Source organism: Hirundo rustica, chromosome 3, assembly GCF_015227805.2.
Source record: "Hirundo rustica isolate bHirRus1 chromosome 3, bHirRus1.pri.v3, whole genome shotgun sequence".
Classification (NCBI taxonomy): domain Eukaryota; kingdom Metazoa; phylum Chordata; class Aves; order Passeriformes; family Hirundinidae; genus Hirundo; species Hirundo rustica.
In genome coordinates this window covers 40,783,921-40,809,940 of record NC_053452.1, presented here as the reverse complement: position 1 = coordinate 40,809,940, position 26,020 = coordinate 40,783,921, and the positions used below count along the sequence as shown (strand labels likewise).

General features: G+C 39.5%; 1 protein-coding gene across 3 annotated transcripts in view; it reads left to right on the top strand.

Moving 5' to 3' along the window:
• The window catches only part of RPS6KA2 (ribosomal protein S6 kinase A2), a 292,629-nt gene that overhangs the window by 175,532 nt on the left and 91,077 nt on the right, over positions 1-26,020 (top strand). For all 3 annotated transcript variants that reach the window (XM_040059468.2, XM_040059466.2, XM_040059467.2), the window contains 2 exons: positions 20,246-20,362; positions 24,427-24,508. In XM_040059468.2, the coding sequence (XP_039915402.1) occupies positions 24,478-24,508 (31 nt within the window). In that variant the 5' untranslated portion in view covers positions 20,246-20,362; positions 24,427-24,477. The remainder of the gene's footprint in view (positions 1-20,245; positions 20,363-24,426; positions 24,509-26,020) is intronic.

The following is a 26,020-nucleotide window of genomic DNA, read 5'->3' as shown; positions in this document are numbered from 1 at the left end:
TGTGCAACTATACCTGTAGTAAAATTGAGACAACAGTATTTTTGTGTTATGCTTTGCTCTCTGCTTGTTTATTATTTTCTGCATACCATATAACTCATAGGAAAAATTAAAAGTTTGATTGTTCAGGAGCTCTACTGCTTAGAAATCACTGCTGTGCCAGATTCTTTCCTCTAACTTCAGTTCAGACCTTAATTTTCTGGTGGTGCTGGACTTACTGTGGTGAGCCTCTGCTGTGAGCTGGACCATGGAGCACCTGCCTCTTGAGATCTGGCTGGAGAGGACGGGGATGGGAGGGTTGTGTGTGTCCGACATAGCCTGGAGCTCCTGCAGCCAAGGCAGGCCCTGCTCATCTCCCACTCTTCCCAGTTTGCCATGGCAGTGGGGAGGAGCTCAGGGATTGTACCCAGCAACACAAGCTGGTTTGGTTCACGTCGCTGTCAAAGTGCATGTCCTGGCTTTGTTTACTTTTGGCTTAATGTGATGCATTGCATAATTTTAATTTTCTTCTTTCTGCAGTGCTCAGCCAGTGGCACTCCAGGCTGGGCGAGGCAGTGTCCTTAGCTGCCTTTATATGTAGGTTTTAGGGCACTGGTTTATGTAACCCACTTAATGTTTTTTTTCTCGTTGCATTGTTGCCAGATGCCACCCCCATACGGTATTTGCCCTTTACAGCTCATTTAGCTTTCCTTGACCGGGGCTCTGCCTCTCTGCTGTGCTAGCAGGGCCTGCCTCCACACCACAGAGGGCAGACAGCTCAGACGGGGGTCGTCTGCTGGGCTGGATGGTCCCACCAGTCCTTCCAGGGCTGCAGCCAGTTCATTCAGCTGGGAATGAGGCTCTGAATCTTCTCCATGTTCTGTCTGAATCTCTGAATCTTCTGTCATGTTCAGACCTGAGCAGGAAAGAGAGCTCCCGTGCTTTCCGCAGGGGCCATCGACCCACATCAGTTCTGTGGGAAAACCCCTGTATACGAGTTTCTGAGTCCAATGACTCTTGTAAAAAGGGTGTCAGTTGTGATCAGTGCATTTCGTTCATTCTAAACAGGTGCATTGTCATGTCCAAGATGCTGTCACAGTTTTCCAAGAATCTGAACTTTACACAGGGCTTTTAGATTGCCCCTTTTGAAGTCCACGCTCGGTGCCTGTCTGCCTGTCCTCATCTGGCAGGTGTCTGAGTGCAGGGTTGCCAGGTGAACACCCACTTTCCCAAGTGTTCAGACACTGGCACAATTCAAAGGACTCCATCACACCCCAGGTGTCTCCAGCAGCGTGACCAGCCTGGCGTCTGCCAGGCAAAGTGGCTTGGTCCAATCTTATTTTTCTAATTTGGGAGTGACTTGGTCTGTACTGTGCTGTTTCCCACGTACAGAGAGGTGCTGTGAAATGGTGTAATCTGAGGTAACAGCAGGCCTGGTAGGTTTGCGTACGTGTGGCTTCTATCTCAGCCTTACCCATGCCTCCTTATCTTTACTGCTACGATAGCAAGTTTATATTGTAACTGCCTAACCAACATGATTTTCCATTCAGACATTTTTAATTTAACTAATAGAATCATCAAGTTCAAGTTTTTAAAGTCACCGAGTAAAAGCGTTTCTAACAGTTTTCAAAGTTACTTTAATTTTACAAACGCTTCCTCAGAACTTTTGCTTCAAAATTATATCATGCCTTTTTGTACATAATTCTTCAGTTTTTGTCTTAGGATGTTCTTGAAAAACAACATCCTAGTTTTTTGAACTTACCTTCAAACTTAGATGAAAATAGAATTTTAAAATGGGAAGGAAAACAAGTTTTTACAGCATCTTTAAAAGACTTTTTATAAAACTGCAGCTGAAAAAACTGTTCCCAAAACATGCTTGATTTAAAAAAAAAATCTAGTTCTAGTTTTATATATCTGTATATCTCCAGCAACTTTAGTAATGAAATCCAAGGTAGTTAAATAAAATTTCCATCAGATTCTTAGTTGAATACAATAGTCTTTCCAATAAGTAGATACTTCAAATTAAAAATGAAACAGGATGAAGTCTAGTAGCTGTTAAAGAGTGATCTGGCATTAAAGTTGAGCTGGAGTTCCTCAGGAAAGAGTGTCTTTATTTTAGCACTGTCCAAGTAACCAGTGTAACTAGATGCCTCTGGCTCCAGTATTAAACACATGCATTCTGTTGTACATGCTGGTAGTCCCAGACATTCATGGAGAGGTGATTGTCAGATCATAAGCTGTTATTGTCTAGATGCCTTTTGGTTTTTTTCACTCATATTAAGTAGTTTCTTATTCTAGAACTGGTTATTCCCTAGAAGTATGGCATAATTTACATCTAGTGGCATTGCAAGCCCTAATTTCACTGTTTATTTCCTGAAATACTGGAGCTGACATCTTTGGAACTAGAGAAACCTATTTCACTGTATGTTCTACAGTAAAAGATTAAAATACCTTTTCTATGCAAATACTGCCTTCCTGTAGGATTACTGTAATTGATGGCTCTGTCCGTTGGATTTGTGGAGATGGCTATTTTCAGAATGTCTGCAGGTAATGACTGTTCTCTGACTTGTTAATCTCTTCTCTTCTGATTATCTGAGCAGATGTTGCTTAACCCCCAAAATGGCTAGGACCACTAAGAGCAACAAACCATGCAAGTCAAGGGAAAAGTTTGAATAAAAATGTGGGGAAGTTGCAGTCAGTTAGCAAGAGAAATGAAGGCACAGTATAGACAGGGAATGTAAAGAAGAAATTTTGATTTATTTTTGATACTTTTTGATTGTATTTTTCATGTGTGAAACTTTCTGGAATGGCAGACTTTGGTTTTGAGTGAGTACTGGAGGTAGTTTCTGGACACAAGAAGGCATTGTCTGCTTGTATGGTGGTCTGAGGCATGTGTGCTTCTCCGAGCTTTTCTGTGAGCAGTGTAAATGATGAATTTCCGAAGGGTGGGTACCCACAGCTTGTCTTAGCTCTCCGCATCTGGCTGCTCTTGTGACCACTGGAAAGAAACCATTTGGAGTTCTTCCAGAGAGACAAGCTGGGCCCACGCTTGCGTCAGCAGAAATGGAACTGGTGAATTGAAGCAGTTGAGCCCTCTAAATTCTAATGAGCCACCGTTTGATCTTTCAGAACCAAAGTATCCTATGCCTGCCCCCTGCCGAAACACACTGGAGACCCTCCCACCTAGTGAGGCTGTGCTGAATCCAATGGGAATGACCTCTCTTGGAAGCATTTCAGACTGTGCAGGCAAGGGTTGGGTCTAGATTACACTGAGAGGAGGTGTGTGGAAATGTCCCAGGGCACCGTATGCAAAGCTGGCCTGTCACTGCATTGCTAGCTCTGATGATGGGTGATGGAACCCAAGAGCTGCATCCCAGCATTCCCATACACTTCTGTAAGCACCAGCATGCTCTGAGCAGCTCGGTGTTTTGAGATGGGCCAGCTCATTTCCATTAACCTAACAACAGCTTTTAGTGTACCTCGTACTTTTGAACCTGAAGTAAAGCACTAATACCTGCTGTCACAAGCTCTGGAGATTTAGAAACATGAATTGTACAGAACGTTAAATTAAAATTAAGCATTTACATCAGTGTTGCCTTGTGATAGAGCTGGGGAATCGTGAATTTTGGCCTCTGTTCCTGTCAAATTCACTATGCGACCATAGGCAAGCAGCTTAACCTCTCAGCATCTGAGGTTAATACCTAGCCAACTTGCAAGGTTTTCTGAGGCTAGATTAGTGTTTCTGTTGTTTCTTTGGCCTCCTGCAGTGGATGATGTTTGCAGTGCATACGCTGTTGATAATAACATAAAAAAAGTCATGTAAATTAATTTTTTTTTGTTATAGGTGAAAAATGCAGATCTCACAGCCCGTGTTCTAACATTTTGAAATGCACAGGATTTGATGGAAATACTTACAGATAATCAACCAAGTAAATTCATATATTTATAAATGTATAATATATAATTATTTATAAATTTATATAATTATACATAAATTTATAAATATACAAGTTTTTGTTTGTTTGTTTTTAGGCATATGAATAATCCTAGGTTTTTGATGACCCAGATTAGATCATCATTGCAGTTACTTTAGCAGTGCAGTAATACAGAAACTTTCCAATGGAAAATTATAGCAATGGATTCCCTGAGGAAAGAAATATACAAAGCAGCCATTTCTATGGCACACAAAAGGAAACCATCAATTTTTCATTGCTTCATAAATGCAGCTCCAAATTGCAAAACTCATCTTCTTTCAGCCTAAGTGGTTTGGAGGCCTTTGGCGTTAGTGGTCAGTGGAGTAAATCCTGCATGTGGATTGTTGAAATGCTTTTTCAATGGCAATGAAACTCTCAAGGGAATTTAATTTCTCTTTCACAGAGAGAGAAAGCAAGATGAGGGGACATTGCAGGACTAATGCACTGCTGGGCTGTTCCTCAGGCAGTTACCTTATGCATTTGGTAACAAAAGTTTTATATTCACCCTCTATAGTCAAGTGCTTCTTTTTGGCAAGTCATTTTACACTAGATTACTGAGGGTTCTGAGTATTTCATAAACCAGGTGAACCATGCATCTTCTCATTTGGCTTTCAGCTGAATTAGTTTTGAATTACTGGATTTTATACAGCTCTATATTATTGAAAGATTTTTGTATAGATTGCCATATCTACTGGCGTCCTTCTCAAGGAGCTTTCAAATCTGGATGAAAACCTAGATTTTGTTAGTAATTTTCTTGTATAAATGTATAGACTTGGGGTTTTTGTTGTTGTTTAAGTAATCATGTGTTCAGACCTGTATCGCTTAAAGAAAAGTTTCTTTTAAATACCTAGGCTGTTTTTAATCCAGGTGGATGTTTTTTTAATGGTTGTTCTTTGCAAAGCATTATATTCTATATCTGAGGTTTTTCACACTGAGGAGTGCAAAAATATAAATGGATATGGTTCTGGAGCTCTTCTGAGGGGGTTCAAGTATCAGGAGCTGTGGCAATTCCCCCTTGCAGATTTTCATGTCAGGGATACATTTTCCAACAAAGATGCCACCTTCTGAGTACCAAGAGAGTTGGCATTTCATTATTTCAGAGAAAATTTGCATTCTGAAGGAAGATAAGCTGATAAAATTCTGGGGTTTTGTTTTGTTCCCTTTTACAACAAAAGGTGAAATAACATTATCTATTTTTTTTTTTTTTAGTCAAGCAACAAGTAAAATAAAGGCCTAGTTCCTCAAACTTTTATTTCTTCATCTATACAGTGAAGTCACACCATTGGAAATCCACAATTAGGATCTAATAATTTACTATTTCTCAAATAGCTTTTAAAAACCGACTGATGAATCTGCTCTTCATCCCTGACTTTTCTTCATGGAGTGGTGCTATTTATGTTTTTTGATGATGCTCTAAAGTCTGTAGGAAGTCCTTTGATGGTCGAGCCAGTATTTTGTTAACAGGATGTTTCCAACTTCTTTTACTGCTTTAAACTTACCAAAAACAAATTTAGAAGCTCCCTGTTTATAAAGGAGATGACAGTGCTAGCTGATTAAAAGGGGCATAATTTGTTGCCCCACTTACCTCATGTTGTTGATTAGCTGCAACAGATATTGATGCCAAATTCTCTTTTTATATGAGTAAATTTGGCACAGATGCATGACAGTTCTTCCTCCTGTATCATCATTAGCAGACTCTAACTAACTGGCATTCTGCCACTGGGCAAAAGGAGAATTGTTTTCACTCTGTGCGCATCTCGTGTTCACCATCTGCATCCTCTGTTTTCAGGGCCTGATCTTGCAAAACGATTACAAGAACAGTTAGTTCTCCAACATCTACTTATGTTGTTGGTAATTAATTATACCTTTTTATAAAGAGAGGCGTTTTAAGAGCTAGGGCTTATGTTTTTAAGGTGGATTCTGAATATCTGTTATAAATCTTGTAATGGCCACCATTCGTTAATAGGATTCTTTGTATTTACAGACATGTGGAGATCATTGTGAGTTCTTGAAAAAAACACAACAAAAGTGTGTAATACCAGAGGACAAAACAAAAAAGAGGCAGTTGAAGGGTGGTAGGATATAAGTTAGTGACACATTAAGTGCCATCTGTTCTGATGTTTTTCTGCCCTTCCCAGGGAAGGGTTTTCCAGATGTCGAACCTGAATTTTTCATGCTGTAATTAGGTTTATTGCCCCTGACTGTATCCGTAGTGTAATTTAGGTTTGGTACATGTCTCCAGTCTTGCACAGCTGGCAAAGTACTGCAGGTAGACGTTGTAACTAACAGGCTTGGTTTAGGGCTTGTGTTTCCACGCACACGTTAGATGGTAGAAAACAGCTTTTGTTTAGGCCAGCACTGTTATCCCCAAGTGCCAGAGTGGTCTGGGGAGGAGTTGCAAGATGGTGTCTGAGAGCCTCTCATGTACCTGTCTGCAGTGTTCACATGGGTTGCAAACTTGTTTCTTGCCTTTGCTTGGAATTTCTGTGGCTTTTACCCTGCAGTGTTGAACAGCTGGGTGGCTCTGACAGGCTGGGAGATTGTCAGCTTTGCCTAGTGTGACTTGCCATAAGGCAAACCCTTCTGTCCTCACTTCAACAGCTCGCTGCTGGAATGTGCCCTGTGTGTTTTGCCTTATGTCTCTCCCAGAGCTGGCCACAACTACAAAACAACTTGGCTCCTTTCATTACACCTTGTGTTAGCTGCTGCCTTGCTCGCCCGTGGTTCACTTTCAAGTTGGGATTTAAAAGACTCCTTATAACTTCCCAAGAGCAGAGCAGCTGGAGACTTTTCTGGGACAATACCTCTCCCGGTCTGAGGAGCTGAGGATGGGCTATGGAGCAGCAGCTCTGCTTGTTGTCCCCATCATGCCCTTCATGATGTTGGTGTGAATCCCAGGAATCTGCAGCTGCATCCCACACTGGTTCCTGCCAGTCCAACCCTGCACTCCTCTTGGCCCTCTGCCAGACTCAGCTTAGCATCCAAATATTTGTGACACGGTGATTGGAAGGCAGGCAGGAGGTTTTCAGGGAGGGTGGGCAGTAACTTGGTTTGCTTGTTTATTGGTCAAGAAAGTACTGCAGGGGATAATCCTTTCATAGGTGACCTCTGAGGGTCACTTGGCTGATAGGCACTGTTTAGGGTGCAGTGGACTCCTTAGGTCTTCAGATGAACTTTTGTGAAGAAAAAAATAATAAAAGGGAAAAAAAAAATGTTCTGATTTTGCTCCAGATAAAATCTAGCATATTCATGTGGATATACATCATATATTTTTTCCTTGTTAATAAAGGGAATAATATTGTGTGTTGTATAATATTTGCATTTGGTATGTGTCACCCTGGGTCAACTTGCAGTGTGTGTATTAAAGACTGTTAGATTCTTCTGCTCTCCGCGGTTCCAGGAATCTCAGTTATAACTGCACCTAACCAACCTTCAGTGTCCTTAGGACATACAATTACAGCTTGTTGGCATAGAAGTTGGTACAGAGATAAGAAGCTGATGTGAATTTTTGTTTCTCTTTGCTCTTAACCTCCGAATGAAGGCTATTTACACAGCAGTGTTATATATGTCACCCAGCTTCACTTGCTGCTTTGTAGAACTAGAAGTTTAGATATTGCAACTATGCAGAACTGTAATTCTTATGTTACTTGACTTTTTAGATGGTTTCACTAACGTAGTTTAATCCAGACTCACTGATGACAGCCATGTGTATCTTCATAAGCATAAGGAGGTCTATGAAGACAAAAGATTTTGGTATTGACCTGTACAAAAAAGTTCCAGTTGTAAGTTCTGGATAAAATTCAAAGACAGCAGATAATTTACTCGGCCTTTGTGAGTAAAGAAACATTTTGAACATTCAAAACAAATCAGAAAAAGCACAGTCCAAAAATAATGTTTTTTGGACAACTGAGCCTTTAACAAAGTGAGCTGTAACTCTGCTTTGGCATAGCAGGGCCCTGCTGTGTAGTCAGCAAGAAAAAAGAATGGTTTCAAATGCAAATAAATTTAAGAATACAAACAAAGCAAAATTTGTGGTAAATTCATAATCGGCTTTTCACTGTGTTTATGTTGAAGATTTTTTTCCTTACAGTATTGTCTTAAATTGCAGAAATTTTACCTCCCATGGTGTCTGGGAAACGCTGTGGAGTTAGTTACTCTTCTTTTATGACAAAATGGGGAAAAAAATGAGCACTGGACTTGTGTATTTGATTAAACACTTCCCTAAAGTAACACTTTTGTGTGGTTTCAGCTTTCCTCTTTGGCTTTCACTTGTCATCTTCTGGTTGTGTTCCCTATTTTTCCTTTGTCCATAATATTAATTTCAGCTTCCTGTCATTACCGGTTCATTGAATTACTTCACTTACCACTCAGATGTCTTCTTGCTGTTGTTTATAAAACTTCAGTACAGTTACATGTGATACAGGTATAGTGACATAAGAGTCACTATAAAGGCTTTAATATTGTCTAGGACTCCCTGAGAAACACAATAAATGCCTTATCTGTAAAGGAACAGGAATAGCTGTTGCTTGGTGTGCTGTATTTCATACGCAGTTACTGAATTCAAGTGATGTTCAGATTTTTTATGCAGCAAAAAAATTATTGGTGATTATAATGTCTCATCAGATTCTTCTTTAGGATTCTGTCGCCCCGCTTCATTAAAGATTTCACTGACACTGCAGCAGAGTGGAGCCAGCTGGTGATTTTGAGTGTCAATGGGATAGCATCCACCATATGGAGCAGCAGAAAGCATTTTTATTTTATTAGCTAGATATTAAAAAAATGAGTACACCTGTGTAAAGTGTGGCACTTTATTTTGCTATTCATTTTTCTTTGTTCAGGTTACTAATGGAAGCTCTATCCAAAATAAATGTTAAAAGTCGAATAGGAAGAACTCATTTAATCTGTGCCCGTTCATTTTTCTCTAAATGTGGGGAAGAATTCACTTTTGCTCCAGACAACTCTGGGGCTGCTCTGAGCATAGGAACAATCTCACAGTTTACTGTGTAGTGACCTTTAACTTCTCCAGCTCATTGGGGATAAACTTGTGAGAGAGGTCATGATGTTGCACTACAGAGATCGTTATCTGTCACCTGGTCTTTTTGGTTCAGTTCTGTAATCACTTGTGAGCAAACCTGTCAATTCAGTAAGACAGTAAATAAAAGTTTGTGTTCTCTCTCCACCTTGTCTCTTTACAGTGTCCAGCAAACTGATTTTCAGTAAAGCTATTTGGATTATCTTTCATGTACATAAAACCACAAAACAGCAAAGCCTTTACCTGTTAAGATGCCATGTAGATTTGTTCCAACAGTTTTCAGCCAGAACAGAAAAGTATTGAAATAGCTGCAGGTCAGTGAAAACTACCTAGCAGGAACTTGGTAATCTCCGTTTGACCTTTTTCTTGCTTGTGTATATGTTAAAAAAATATTTGTAAAATGGAGGCTAGAGCAGTAAATTTGCTCTAAAACTGGTATACTCAATACTTAAAAACACCAGAAGCTTCTGCACAGAAATGGATTAAACACAAAGAGCTCCTTTTCCACTGTCTTCCTTCATCATCATCATCTACCTTTGTTTTTAAGCAGGATTTTTGTGAATAAGGTGACTGAAGATAAGAACCAGGACCATTTACTTGATGTAAATGTCCCTTTACTCAGTTGGGCAAGTAAAAGAGCTGCAGGGCAGGTGAAATCCATGCCTCACAGTCTGCAGGAGCATGGTGATGAGCACTGCAGCTGGGCTCAGCTTCCAGTTGTCTTGGCGGTTTCCTGACGGATGCCAGGCGATCTAATGGTTCAAATACTACAAGGACTGTGCAGATTAGTAAAATTTAGTTTGAATTAAGAGACTGAAGAAACTGTTTCCCAAACCCGTTAAAGTTTCTCCCAGTGTAAAAGTTTGGCATCATATCTGACAAAGGGTTGTGAGTTTGCTTCCAGTTTCACAGCCAAGAGCCCTGATTTCCCTGACTTGTGGTGCCAGATCATGGCAGTGGCCACACGGGGTAAGAATGTCTCTGCAGAAGGATATTGCAGTAGTTTGTACAAGTATAATCAGGCCAGAAGAATGAAACTATGACAGCATCATGCATTGTCTGTTGGAGACTGTAGAAATTGCATAGTTAAACAGGTAGATTGATCAAAAGCTGGCCTGGAAATACCCAGTATAATGCAGTGTATGTCCTTTGTGGAGCACATATGCTCCATCAAATGCTAAAGGAGTCATTGAGGAATGAGGGAAGGAAGGATTAATAAAAATCTGAACTAATTAGCATAGACTTGCTTTACAGTCCGCAGAAAGAGGCAAGCTTGCTAAGCCTTGGTTTAGACTACTAGAGACGCACTGTTGTCTAAAAGAGAGAAAAGCCTAAAAGCGCCAGGTTTTTTTTGTTTTGTTTTGTTTTTTTTTGTTTTCCCAGCTGTACAGAAGTTTAGACAGGTAACTTAGAGTTTAGTTGTTGAACAGAGTTCAGACATATGTTTGGATGAATCCTGCTCTGGAAATCATTTTCAGTAGACTTCAGTAGACTGTGGATCAGCTTTGACTGAAGCTTTGCTGCTGTGAAGCTGTCATGATAAATTTGTCAAGATCCTGGTCAACTGACAACCAACTAATTTACTAGCACCCCCCCCTCCCCCTTTTGTTATACAAAATCATGTTATCCATTGTAAATCTCTGCAAAATAGATTGGTGCAGTGGTTTGACCGCTTTGAAATAAGACAGTCTTCCAAACAGTGTTGCAAAGGTGTTTTTTACATCCAAATGGATTTTTTATGTTTTGTTTATTCTCATTCTCAAAGCACACATCTTTTCAGTCAGTGTGTGTATGTAATGTATGCTTCTGTTTAGTACAGTAATTGTAAACAATTATTCCCTTCACAGAAAAGAGGATGTGTGATAATTATTTAGCAGCTTCTTCCTTGGAGATCAGCTATGTGAATCTTTGAGGGACATGACCTAAACTAGAGGTTTCTTAGTAATTAAAAAACCACAAAATGTTATGGGCTTTTACCTGAGACAGATTTTCAGTAGACTGCTGAAACTCTGTTTAAAGAAGTACTTGTGCATGGTAACAGTCCTTAGGCATTGAAATACAAATGTCTGCAAATAGTGACCTGGGTCTTAGCCATGGTTGTAATAAAAGTACACAGCTGAGGAGATAAGTTTTAGTATCCCTTGCTAAATATTTGTCCATGACACTGGAGCCAGCATGAGATGAGGTATTGTCAGGTACTTTGTGTAACTTTTTTTTAAATCTGTATTGAAGCTGGAGTCTATATAAAGAAGTAGAGTCTGGATCCATTGCCATTCATACTGTGTTTTGGCGGCCCAGTTGAGTTACTGGAGAAGGCTGGATGCCCAAGGCTGTTAACCAGCTGTGCAGCAAAGCACAGTTGGTCACCATCGCACTCTCACGCTTTGTTTTGGGAGCAGTCTTGAGTGTGCCAGAACTGCTTACCAGCTTCCACATCAGATCGCTCCAGTACATATATGCATGCCTGTACTTTCTCTTCGTCCCAGGAAGATGGTTAGGTATTTAAATTGGATTAAGCTGCTGCATAAAAGGAACAAAATTTGCATCTCAAGTAATTTAATATTGCAATTCTTTTCTTGGTTTAATTCTCTGTCGACATAGGCACAAGCCAATTGTCCTTGTCTTGTGTCCTTTTTGATACCGCCTTTTCTCTCGGTCCTCCAAATCTTATTCCTCTGTCCATGTTGCTAAATTTGTCATATCATCTGTCAGAATTTCCTTTTTGCCATCTTCTCTCTGCCTCATTCAGCTGCTTCAGCTTCTCTCCTTCAGTGCTTTCACTGATGCTCTATGTTGTAAACAGTAGCATTAAAACTAATTTGTATTTGCTTTGATTCCATAATGACCTCACATTAGTCCATTTCCCTATTAATACCCTGCCTGTAAAAATGCCGTTGAGATAATCAACCTCATTACAGCACGTTTTTCCCTAACATAATGCCAGCAGGACTCCGGTTTGTGAAGTACAAGCTGGTTGAATCCTTAGTGGATGCTTGATTTAATTAATGGGAGGATGCAAAATGTGCAGGCAGGTCAGTATTCCTCTTGGAGACAAAATGGTAATTACCAAACCCTACAAGTGATTTGTAAACAGCAGACGGGTATGTTTCCTAAACTGACTAATCCAACACTTCAGTAATGCGATTATCTCTTATTACAGCCTTTTGTTGACTCTGCCTCACATTTCAAGATGAAGCCTGGTATTTTTCCTTTAGTGTGCATATTAAAGATGATTCAGTTTTTTAAAATCACCATGTGAGTGCCCCAGGGCTTTGTATTTTCTGCTTTCTGTGTTGTGGTGCCATTTACACTGCTGTGGTGGGCAGTGTTTTATTTGGCTCACGAAACAGTGAGGACATGGTTCAAAATATGTTTTGCTTAAGCAGTTTATCTTTCTTGTGCAGCTGGAGTTTTTATTTCACACTCAAATGCACTAGTAAAACATCAGGCACCTTTTTTTCCTGGTCTGTGAAGCAGCTGAGTACAGCAATAAGGGAATTGGAGTAATTTAGCAAGTGCTTGTTTCTTGAATAGTATCCTTAACATACAGACCTTTTTTTCTGTCTCCCTTCTTTGTCACACCTAATACCACAGTATCTGAGCATCTGGTGTCTTTCCAATGTGCAGTGGCTAACTGTATGAAAGAGGAAGATGGCCTTACCTGGATTTTACAGTTGGGAATCTGGGACAGGGGGATGTGGGGACTGCCTGTATTCTGGAAATGCATGGAGCACAGGTTGCCATTACATTAGGACTGTCTCATTAGGGCTTTTCTGTGGGTGCTGATGTGTTGCACCAGGTGCTAGGCAGCTCTGGTGAGTGGTTGCAGTGGTGTTGGATGGGGGCCTCCCTGGGATGGTCCCTGGCAGGAGTCACCCACGGCATTCACAGAGTGTTTGTGAGTCGTTCAGACCAGAGTGCGCAGGGAATGAATGATACTGACCTGGGAGCCAGCCTTGAGCTATGTTATAATGTGATTATTTTTCAATGCAGTCATGTGTATTGGCCTCTGCCATTGTGTGTAGCCCTGTTTGAATTCCTGTTCATAACCCTGTTTAGCGATGACATAGAATCATTGTAAGGAAACAAGAATACTTACCCTTCTAAGAGTCACGCTTTCTTCCTTTGCACTGGCTCCAGACACACTTGGAGTTAGTTCTTTGGTGAATGAGCTGCAAGTGGTCTTTCGCCTATTCAGCAGCAGAAACAATCAGCAATGGACCTTACAGCTCCTTGGAGTTGTGAAGGCCAGTGGCACACCTGGAAGCCGTGCCAGGTAGGATGTTGGTGAGAGCACTCCTGCTCTTATTTATTGTAGAAAGAGCAATATTGCTGAGTTTTTTGTCCTTAATAGCGTGACTCATTTTGAGATTGTTTGGTGAAGTTAACAAATGCATTTGGGTATTTGTATAGAACTGCCGTATGAGTAAGGCTGGCCAACTGTTTGTATTTTTTTTTGTGACCAGATGGTTCTGCCTTTTCTTTTTCTTTTTCACCCCTTGCTTTAACGTGTTGTCAGGCACTCTTTCTACTCACCACTCCTCATAAACTATTGCCGTTTGCATAAGAAATAACATAAAAATTAGGGTTTTCCTGGCTAGCGATTTGTGTCCAGAGTTGAAAGTTAGATCAGGAGTCAGTGTCTCCCTGTGCTTAATGCGTATCTGCACTTGGAATAGGAGGATTGTTCTCCTCTTGTAACTTTGCAGTCATAGTGTTGTATGTACTTGTCCTAGTCAGGGACTGGGTCTATAAGGACACTGTAGTCATCAGATGAAGAGCACCAGACTTCAAAATGTTTCAATCTGAGCTAAAGGAGAATTTGGTTGTAGGCTGCTTGATATATCATGTATACTGGATACATATCAGATAATTTGTCTGTCCATTACTGCAGTATAAGAATTACTGTTGCTTTCTGTGTTAATTCTCATTATATTCCCACAGGATAGTAAAAAGCAACTATCCCTATTTTTCAAGTTAGAGAGGAAGTGTAAAAGAAGCCTAATTTACTGAGCTGCAAAATCCTTATAAGTGGACTATTTCCAACACATTATTTTTTAATTGTCTAGATATTTCAAGTGTATAAGTTCTTTTGAAAAAACTTCCATTTCGATAGAAGCTTCATGGCATTTATCAGGAAACATCTCTCTTGTACTGGCAATAAAAATCCGTCCACAATATTTCTCTATTTAAGTGTATTTCAAGATCAAATGATAAACGTGAATTCATCTCATGCAACTGAAGAAGCCCCCAACTCAGCAAGTTACCTTAGGCTTTCTTCATAGTTATCAGGGAGAAACATGCACTTTTTTGCATGTGATTCCTTTTAAGGATCTGATCTCTTTTAATCATGAATTCCGTGCTTCCCTCTATTGACTGCAAAGTAACCTAGTTTAAAACATCTCCTGTGCTATAATTGCTTCCATTTATTTAGCTGAATTCAGCCTTAAGTGACTCATCAAAGACACACAGGATGCCTTGTAGCACAAAAGATTTTACCCAAATCTCCCAAATACTCAAACCTCCACCTCATGGACTTCACCAGTCTATCCAGCAGCCTGTATTTATTGCCTTTGCTCTCTGTGATTCGTCTCTTCCCATTTAGTTTTGTTGGACTTCAGCTGAATCCCATCTGTACTGGCATGTATTAGGGAGAAGAAACTAAAAATGTAGGATGAAGAACTGGAGCTGGAGAGAAGCATTAAAGTGTTTTACAGAGAGCTTAGTAGTTACCTTTTCTAGAAAACTGTCTGCTGAATTTAACAGCCGATTTCCACAGAAATTGCTCTTAAGGTTTTTGTTTTCCAGTAAGTTACGACATATTTGTTGGAATTCCAAATTCAAGATAACACATTCTATTCACCTTTGTGAAAAATCTGGGGAAGAAATCCCAATCTCTCTTAAAATTGTAATGTACTGTTTAACTCCATATGACCTTTTGTGAAAGTAGGTAGGCTTCTGCTGGAAAGCCAAACACAGCCCTGGAAAAACGTCCAGCAAATTCACTGTGAGTTGTACATGCTTCTTTAAAGCTTAGTAATTTCAATTCATTGTTGTTAAAGCAAATGTTTATTTGACAGTAGATAAAAAAGCAACCAGGCCCATTTATGGTATTATTGCTCTGTTTACATCTTTCCAGATGACAGTAGTGGCCAGAACTTGGATTAAAACCCATTTAAGATGGAAGATTTCTTTCTCAGCTTTTACTCCAGCTGCTGGAGACTGGCTTGGGAAGAGTCTAATGAAAGTACTCCAATACTTTCTTAGTGTAGCTACTTGTCCTTAAAGAACTGTATGCAGGCCAGCAATTAATTTCCTGCCCTGGGCAGCATTTGAATAGCCTATTATGTCTATGGCACAAATTACTCTTCTGTGGGCTGAGCTAGATTAGAAACTGTGAAAAAGAGGTAGAAACCTGGTCTCATCTTTATCAGACATATCCTAACTATTCCCATATCACAGTTTTAAACATGCTTTCTTAATGAATTATATTATTTTGAAATGTTGTGTTGCCTGTGATACTTGGTAGTTAAATAATTGTGATTTGGGTTTATGTTAGATGGTAACCTGCCAAATGGGAAGATTGGTAACAAAATAAAGGCTGTATCATGAGCATATGCTGTAGACAAATAATGATTATCTCAAACTACAATAAAATATCTTCAGAGTTATCATTATTTCTTATTTTCTCCTGCCACATTTTCATTGATTTCTTCATTGACTTAAAGCATGCAAGCTTAAAGACTATAAAACTTGCAAATCAAAAGTGCACATATTTTTGTTGGAAACTGATGCTTACCCTTTACAGCCATACCTGTACACCAGTCTTGATCCTCTTCAACTGAGGAGACGGCCAGGCAAGGAATAAAACTAGGAATCCCTTCTTACTGATTTTTCAAAACAGTAATCATGTAAAATTAGCACCATGGATTTTTTGCATATGATATGGTAGCATTAATTTTTCCATTGGTGAAAGTACCAATGTGATTATTCTTGCTCTAGAATAATCTCCCCCTCCTGATATTTCAGGAAGTCTTGATGAGGAAGGTATTTTATGTGTGGGTGAAAAATATCTGGCAGTAAAGGTGGTCTCTTTGTTTGATGACCTTAGCTCTGTTTGTTCAGAAACTAGCTGGGGAGTAACCAGACAAGACTCCCAAAGGTGTTAAACCTGTCCATTTTCTAGGACGTATCCGTAACGTTTACTGGGAGACTGTGGAATGGGTGAAATAGTAAACTGTAGAGCTGCTCTCCAGGAAGGCCTGCCCTTTTGAATAACTTTGTACTCCACTGCCAAATCCATACCCCTACACTTCTTGATCCTGCTCTGACATGGGGCAGTGGGTTGGGAAGTATTGTTGCAGTTAGAAGAGTTTTCTGTGGTTGCTCTCAAGCAGCCACTGAGCATTAGAGCCTCTCTTTCTCCAAGGCTGCATGAGGAATTCTTGGAGGTGAGCTGACACCAATGCTACAGGGAGATGTTGCCTTCCAGAAGCACCAAAGCAGATGTGTCTGTGCTATCCACAGTCACAGGGCAAGATCAGAGGCTCTCTTTTCCTATGCCCCAGAGAAGAGGTCAAAATAATCTTTCCATTTTAATAGTGAGGTTTTTTATGTCCAAACCTTCTGCCAGCTTTGGGGGAAGCCTTTAAGTGAGTAATGCAATATAGAATCCGACCTGGAACAGGTCTTTGTTGTATTAACATAGAGGAGCGCTCTCCATTCCCCTTTTATCCTTCCAATTTATTGCCCTCCCTCCTCTAGTCTGTCCTGCTTGATCATGTGCTTTCTTGAAGCCACAAAGAACATCCATCTCACTTTTGTCACAGGATGATGTTTTTTGTGTGAATATAAATATTTAGAGAAGTTTACAAAAGATTAAGCTTCATCAAGTCAGGCATTCCTGCTAATGCAGTGTGGGACAAGTCAGCGGGGAGCAAGAGGCTGGGCTGGTGTGCACAGCTGTTGCAAGATGAAACTGTGGAACATTCACTTTTGATTCTACCAACTGATCAAAACCAGTTTTGAAGTTGGCTGTTTTTTGTTTTGTTTTTTTTCCAGAGTGAAAGCCTTTCCATCAAAATAGCATCTTCAGTGTGCTGGCTTTGTCAGTATTGTGATTCTCTTGTCTCTGTTTCATTGTTGTTATGCAAATTCCTGATGCAGATATGGTGCACATGCTGGAACAGTGGTAAATAAAACTTTATTAGAGAAGTTTCTAGTATGCAACCCAGACCAGAATAGTTGAGGGACTTTCCCACAATACTTGTGCTTTGACAGTTTGGGTTTCACTCTGATCATCAGTACCTGTGAAAAAATATGCCAGCTTCTATATTAGCATAATACAGGAAGACTTCAAATGAGAAAATTCCATGTAAGAATGTAAATAAAGACTATAAGGCTGCTTGGTTTGTGCTAGTTTTTGGGGGGTTTTTGTTTTTGTTTTGCTAGAAGGTGAAACAAACAATTTATTGCATGATTTGTGCAGCTATAATAAGATTATAGAAATACATTTGAGGCAAATGGGGGCATGTGTGCAAACACACCAGCATGTATTTCCTTTAAGGAGCTGTGTCTGTCTTCAGTCTCAAGCACTGCCAGTTTGGCTTTCTGCTCCAGGGGGAAGTGCATTTGTCATAGCTGCTAAAATGCCGTCTACCTCTTGGACAGCTCACAGTGACATCACTGTGGTGATGGTTGGTGAAAAAACAGCTGTCTGGCATCCTTTTTCTTCAATGCTGCCTCACTGCCCCTTTCTGGCGAGGCGACCACAGGAAATCCGCAGGAAATCCTACCTTCCTAGAAAAATACCCTGCTTCCTCCTAAGGGTGCATGGATCAGGCAGCTCAACTGGAGTGTGGGCAAATCGAAAGAGAAAAATCTTTTGTAGGAAGTGGCTCAAACTTCAGTATTTGAGGCACTGAAAACCGCCATGGACAAAAAAAACCAGCTGGTTGGTCTGATCAAGTGTCAGTGATATTTTGGGCAGGACTGTTGGACTAGATGACCCCCTAGAAGCCTCTTCCAACAAGTGGTTTTATATTTTGATAATCACAAAATCAAGCGGTTTTTTTTCTGTCTTTAAAATCCCTGCTTCATTGCTGAATGTTGCTAGGCCTTGTATTTGCTTCCATTTTCTGTTAATACTCTCTTTTTTTCTCTGAGCTTTTAATTAAAGATGCATATAATTAAGTACTGTTTTTATTGCATGTTATAAATTATCTATGCTATTCTATGGGATGCAAGAAATTTTTAAGCATTCTTCCAGCAAGCTGCATTTTCATCATTTTAATACTTCCAGTATATTCCTGGAACTGAACATGTTTCATGAGCCTAAAGAGGTTATATTAAATTTAGTAATACAATGAGAAATATGCTTAGGGTTGTAGGTCTTTGACTTTGATGACTAATATGAATGGGCAAATTGAAACTCACTCATCATTTAAATTGCAAATGTAGCTGAAAGTGACTTCATGGTTCAGGCCGGAGTACAAAATAATTGAAAAAATTATATATTTAATATCAGAAAGCTATGCTATCTCGCACGGCAATTAAAGTCAGAAAAATCAGAAGAGATCTTGGCAGTTCTGTACTTAGAAATATTTTAAATCTCTCTGTGAAAACTGTTCATTGGTTTCAAGCACTTCCTTTCAGACAAACCTGAAACTGTAGGAACTAGGATCAGAAAAAGGAGTTGCTCTGAGATGATGATTATTTTCCATGACTGTGGTAGCTTAAATGAACTACAGGAAGCTTTCCAAACCAAAAGGATATCGTCCACTGTTCCAAGGTATGAGTGTAAAGAGGCAGGGTAGGGAAGAGGAAGGATGAAACTAAAATATAGACAGCAATCTGAGTAATGCAAGCCATGTATCTGATAAATTACAGCTAGTAGAAAGTGATAGCAATTTTTCTGGAGAAGAACATCAAACTTGTTATTACATAGCACAAGAATGTGTTTTGGCCAAATGTTTGGGGGGGGGTTATGCGTTTTTATTTTTAGGATGTTATTTCTGTTTTCTCAACATTAATTTTTAAGAGTGGGAAATAAATGTTATATTTCTGATTCGTATAAGGATTTTTTGGGTGGAGCAAGGAAAATTGCAGGAGAAGTCCACGTAAAAATGTTTGAGACTCCAATTATTTCTGCTGCATGCAGAAATACTCAAAGTTATTCCTAAATAAGTAAGCCCCTTCAAACTGTGAGATTAAATATTAAAAAAAAAGAAAAAGTTTGTACTGAAAATCCGTATTTTTGTTGTGGAGAAGTTAGAACAAGTAATTTGGCGGGGGGGAGGTGAAAGAGCTCAAATGTAGGTGTACAAAACACTACAGAAATAAAAGGGTGTGTAAGTATTATCTTTGTGTCCTTGAGAAGCAGGTTCTTTCTTCCAGGTTTCTTTTCAGCTCAGTGACTTTCTGGGTTGCTGCAAACTCTGTGTAGTCCCTCTGGGTCTCACATGACCCAGTTGCTCTCTTTTTATAGGGACATGCCAAAATAACATGAAACAAACAAGTCAAACTAATGCCATATGTCACAGCTTGCAAGATGAAGGTCCTGGTCCAACTGGTGTCTTTGAGAAATGTGCATCTATTGACAGAGAAGAGATTTTAACGTAAGAACCTGGACAAATCCAAGACCTATAAAACTAATTCTTGCGAGCAACAAAGTGTGTGTCTGTCTTCTCCCACCACCTCATTTTATATCTAATCATTAATTTGGGTTCTATTTAAATGGTTTCCAGTAGTAACTTTCCAATTTTTGAGGTAAATAGGAAGAGGCCCTTTTAGCAATTTCTTTTCTTTGTTGCCTGCTCATTAGAAGAACTGCTGCTTGAGACTAAGAAAGCTTTTTAAGTTTGACTTAAATGATGGTTTGAGGGAAAGCTGAGAAAGTATGCAGAGAAAAGTGTGATGGAGCCTTTCTAGTGCAGATTTGAGTACATGCCACTCTGCTGGCAAGGTCTCTGATGGGCACAGCAAGCTCTGCAGTGTATTTTTGGCTTCAGCTTGTGTAACCTATCTTTATCTAGTCATATCTTGAGGCTCAGTAAACAGAAGTACCAGATCTGGATGTCCTGAAAATTACCCTCCCCAGCTGGTAACAGGCACGTGGAATATTTAGACGGGCATTTGTTTCTCTTTTCAAAATTTGCTACATGATTGTAGCATCACAGAAGATGAGATTTTAATAAACAATATGTTTCCTTAGGATAACAGCTCTGATTTGGGGGTCTTGTGTTTTCTGTCTTTCCCTTTGCAGGAAGAAGGTATCGTGAAGGAAATAGACATCAGTCATCATGTCAAGGAAGGTTTTGAAAAAGCAGATCCTTCTCAGTTTGAACTGTTGAAAGTATTAGGACAAGGCTCATATGGAAAGGTAATTTTTATTGTCATCTAATCACCCAGAGCAACACTGAAAATATTGTGTCCTTTCTCTGAGTCCATTTACACTGCTGACATTGTCCAAATATAAATTATATTGTAAAGGCCGGTAAGGTGAGCCCTTCTATCTTCATTTTAGTAACACTTCAGTCTGTTAGCTGGATTCTTGCATATGAACCAGCTTAAGAAACAGCACCTATGGCTCTGGACCTGGACTAGTAAGCACAAGTGATTGTTAGTAAGCATTGCAGTTTATAAACACTAATAAACAATATTTATGGATTCTGACCTATCCACCACGGAGGTGATTGTGCCTCTGCTGCTTAGAGGATATATATAGGAACATTCAAAGACTTAAAGAAGTTAACTGCACAATTCCCTCTGAGGGAAACCTCAAGCACATTTCTGAGTCCCAGAGTACTGTTTAGTTCACACTCAGAGGCCTTGAAAGGCTCTGGAGATAAACCCCAGTGCAGAATACAGTAATCACTATTGCAAGAGCATGGGGGCGGGGGGGAAAGCAAACAAACCCTGCCTGTATGACGGCAAGCTAATTTGTGGAGAAATAACATTCTCCACATATCTTAAGACAAAGGATTTTCTTAATTCCAAAACCAGTTCTTCAGCAGGGCATGTTGTTTGGGAACAAGAACAGGAAGGAAAGATGGAGAGAAAGAAGGAAGAGTCAATTCAGCCTCAAAGGCTTTCTACGGTTTAAATAAGACATTGAAACCTTAGGAACAGGTTTCAACCTAGTTGAAACTAGGAATCAAAGTCCTTGTATTATCCTGTGGAGTTTTAAAAACATATTTTCCAATCAGAATCTTTAGTTTTGTTCCTAAAGGAAGCTATATTAAGAGTATTTATCAACTTCCTAGTTATTCTAGAATTATATTGCTAATTAAATCTATTAGAAGTTCCCTGAGAGGAGAGATACCAGGAGAGTTAACATTCAATACCAAGTCTTTAACTCAAGAATTTCTTCAGAGCACAGTGTATTTAAGTTTTAAATATTATATGAATGTGAAAAAGCAAACAGCTCAAAATTACATTTACTCTGGGACTCAGTGTAAGAAGGAGAAGAACAACAGAAAGAAACATCTTTGCTAAAAGTAACAATGGCAGAATAGTCAGTTTTCATATATAGGCAGTAAAGATTTTAAAAATGGTTTGCTGGTCATCTTAGATTGTATTAATGTATTTTCAGTGTTGTTTGAGTTTGCCTTCTAGCCTTAGGTATTTTATAAGCAAAATGCCTGGTCTCTGCAACCACTTCCCAAAAGAAAGTCTGATTTCTGGGGCATCAGAGCGTGAGCGTGGACAATGTACATGTCTGGAGCCGCATGTAATTACAAATCACTTTCCATATCTTATGTGAGAAACATCAGTAAATTCCCTGGAGCAGCAAAGACATGGGGGAGAGAGGTCTGCTCTGTGTTTTTTTATGCAGTCTCCAACCACCTACATGTTCATCACCTTGGTATTTGAGCTGATGGTTCAAATCTGTGTCCCTGGAGATGCAAACCGTTAAGTTTTCAAGTCGTTCACCCAAGGCCTAAATAATTTCTTGCAGAATCGGAGAAGATGTCTTTGGTGTCAGAGGGAGTGCCTCCAGCACTCTTGAGATACAGAGCACTAGCTTAGGTTTTTACATCAGGTTTTGGGTGATGCACGAGTTGCTCCAGCTAAGGGAGTTTTGCTAGTTCAGGTGTTAATAACCTGAGGTGTTTGCAAACAGATCAAACTAGAAAATTCAAAGTCATGCTCAGCCACTTGCTGTTCTGGCAGACTAGTATAGTCCAGCTGACATAACCCTTCAAGTACGCACTTCAGGGCTACTCAGTGGTTTCAAGAATGATGTGTAGCATTACATTTAAGAATAATAAGGAAGGTGACATCATTTTGCAATACCATGCTTTTTTCATTTGTTCTGTTCCTTTCTGGTTTGGTGGTTATTTTGATGTCCTCTGAAATAGAACACAGTGTTCTTGACTCATCTCTTTTGAAGGGAGTGCAGACAAGTGCCCTATCCCATGCTACGGTGAACAGCTGGCTAGTGGCTGGTAATGTAAATTGATAATTTTGCTTATTACAGCAAAGTGGGTATTACAAGCTTTGCAAGACTATATGGCAGACAGGATATTTCTAAAACTGCAGCCTAGTATTTTTGCAGACACAGTATGCTGTGCTGTTTTATGTGCAGTGCTGCTGAAAACCATTATCTTAAGAGTTTGGGTTTTTGGGGTAAAGAGCCCAATTTTTTTTTTTTTTTTTTTTTTTTTTTTTTTTTTTTTTTTTTAACAGGTAATACAGATGAAAATCTAGTGTCTGGACAGGCTTGCTTTTGACTTTCTCCTCCTTTTCAATGAATTACAAAAATTAAATCTTTTACTTGACCTGGACAGAAAAATATCTCAACTTTTCTCTGTAAACTTCTAAATGAGGAGTCTTCCTGTTAGTGCTGGAGCAGCTGAGCTTAATTTGTCGTGAACAGCAACAAAAACTTCAGAAAATCTTACGTGTACTTGTTGCATCCAGATTTCATCAATTTTTCCTGCAGTTGTGAGCACAGGAGGTATTTGTATGTTCAGCAGAGTAGGAAGCAGGAGCTGGGATCAAGCAATGTGTGCTTCAGCTCGGCTGGTCTGGGCAACCTGAGGAACTGTGCAAATCTCCTATGCACAGGAAACATCTTGAGGAGGACAGTCTCAGCAAATCCCTCTCAGATCACGTTGCAGAAGTGTTGCAGCTGTGATGCTGTCAGATGTAAGAGTCCTGATGAAGTTGTTCAGAGAGAATTGAGAATTTACCTTTTTTTTTCCCCCTCAGCCACTGTAGGCTGATAAAGGTTGTTCTTCCTTCCCACAAACCTTTCGTCAAATGGGTTTGAGAAAATCTAATCTGTTTACAGACCAGGAGTTTTTAGGAGGAAGAGTCTTTCAACTTCCAAAAATTGTGCTGGAGACGTACTTCCTCCTTCCTTATTTTTTGGCTTTTTATATTTCACGTGGAGACAGTTAATAAAGCTGCATGGTTCCTGGATAAGCAATTAATAAAATAATTGCCATGGAATCTTTAATCCAAATAGACATTCATTAGTTAGATAATTTCACCTAGCCTTTGTTAATTTGCATATTAATGAGTATATGGAACTGTATGTATGTGGGACTATATTTTTATTTTTACATTTGGCTTTACATCAGCTTCTGTCCAGTAACAAAAGTGCTGAAATTAAAAAAGAAAAAAAAAAAAAAGAGACACTGTTGCCTGGTACTTCTGACCTCAGCAAACAGTGTGTCCTGGGAACCAGCTAAAAGGGTTGTGTATTTTCTTTCCAATTATTAAAACACTGAAAGTCTTATAAAGACCAAACTGAACCACTGATCCCATTGTTCATTTCCCCTCCAGTGCTCAGATGCACTGAGGGGCATGTAAGAAATATTTGCATGTAGTACAAAAAAAGAATACAAGTTTAGCTACAAATTTTATTTTATTTTAATTAAATTTTTACACTGTCAGAAGATGAAGCATAGAGTATAACAGGAAAACTGTCTTTTTTTATAATAACAACAGATTTTAAGCTGTATGAGCTTTCTGCTTCAGCTGCATTTTGGGTAAATTGCTATTCATGGCTTATGGCATGAATGGCACCAAATTGATTTTTTTCTTTAATTTAATTGATGGCAATAATTTTAAGACACTGCACATTCCTAGACACAAATGAGATATAATTTTTTTTTTTTTTTTTTTTTTGTGTAAGTCTGGTCAGAATATGAAGAGATAGTGCACACTGATTCTAACGTTTCACCCATCTTTAACTGAATATATGAAGTGAATTAATAATGTTGAAAATGGCTTTTTTGAGAGGTGGTAAAGGCTTAAAACTGAAAATTTCCAGAGCTAGCTCAACCAATTGCAGGTGAAATAGATATGAAATGCTTTCAGCTAGTAATTTTCATTAGATTTCCTGAACCATAGTATCTATTCTCCTGTCAAATGCAGTAAGTCTTGTAAGAAGAAATTCAGTACTCATCTATACAAACCATTTGCTTTTTACAGGTATTTCTAGTCAGGAAGATAAAAGGATCTGATGCAGGCCAGCTTTATGCCATGAAGGTACTTAAGAAGGCAACTCTGAAAGGTAAGGATTTGGGACAGTGGCTGCAGTCTCTATTTCTGTGCTATGTAGTAATTTATTTTTCTTGCTATTTTTTATAACAAAAAAATGTTACCTATACAGTGTGGGAGCAGAAAAACAAGTTTGCAGGTTCCCAGCTGTACGCTTTCTTTATTTTCTTGGTGTTATTTTTAGGACTTCTCTTTGGTATATATTAATTTGTATTGAAGTGTCACTATCTTTCTGTTGCTGAAGTAAATAAGGATATTGCTGCAGTAAAACCTGGATCCTACTGTGTAGAATGGCCTTCCCAGCTGGTGCTTCTCACTATGTTCCTGAAAAACCATGGGAACATGTTTTCAAGTGTGAGGAGCCATTCTGAGACTGTTTAGATCATGCTGTTTCCTAGCTCATGGGCTGTAGGAGGCTAGGGCCAAATTACTGATGTTTAAAGCTGGTCATTCTCTTCTGGGGCCACTGCCTGCTGAGTGGCAAAAAAGAAGTTGGTAGTTAAGCCCAGAACTGAAAAGCAAAGAGAGTAAATTCACTCTCAGCTGAAGTCTTTTCTGGTCGTTCCTCCACAGAGTAAGGAGGATGCAGTCATCATCTTGTTTCCCTGACCTAGCACTGTTCTGATCTTTCCCTCAAAAGCTTGACACTTCTTGCGGATAAAGAGGAGAGCATTCATTTTTTTTCTGGGGCAGATATTTTGCTTTGTCTTGGACAGTGGGGGTTTGTGCAATGCAGTGTGGTGTCTGAATTTCTGTCCTCATGGGAAGAATAATCACTAAGTGACCAGATATTTCTGACCACTTAAAAATCCAGATTTCTTTAGCATGCCTTGCTTTGGGGAACCAAAATACAAATGAAGCTGCCAGTAATTGCAAGTTAGAGTTAGAGCTACTGCAGATGGTGTCAGGAGAAACCATCACTTCTTCTGAGTATTGGTTAAAGTGGGGAGCAGACACACCAGGCATTGAGACAGTCCTTTCTCCTAAAAAAGGCTTTTCAAGAGTTTGAAGCAACGCTGACGTGCTTATCTTTTTGTTTGGAGTCTAGAGGAGAATGTTTGTTCTAGCAGAACAGCCCAGTGTAAATAAACCCTTGAACAGTACTGGACATAAGACATGGAAAGTAATAGGTCAGGCCTGTGTACATCACGTGTATGACAGGGTGATTCTCTGATTTCTCAACCAGGAGCAGGACCGTGAATGGCCCAAACTGAGCTGAACTCAACTGTCAGTCTTCTCTACTAAGGAACACCATCTTCTGGTGGTGTCTGAGCAAGGTCTGTGCAACCCCTCAGACATCAGGATGTACCAGAAACTTATTCCTCTTTCTTTTGACAATACAAAGGTTTATTTACCAAAAGGGAAAACTGGGTATTCCTTCTTTTTCTGTAGAACTCTGAAGAGTGTTTAGCAAGAAGAGCTTTGGCAAGGGGGACTGGTTTTTTGCATCCCCAAACACTTTATTGTTACTCAATATTTGATGCTGAAATATGTAACATTAGATTCCGCTGTAAAAGAAAAGACC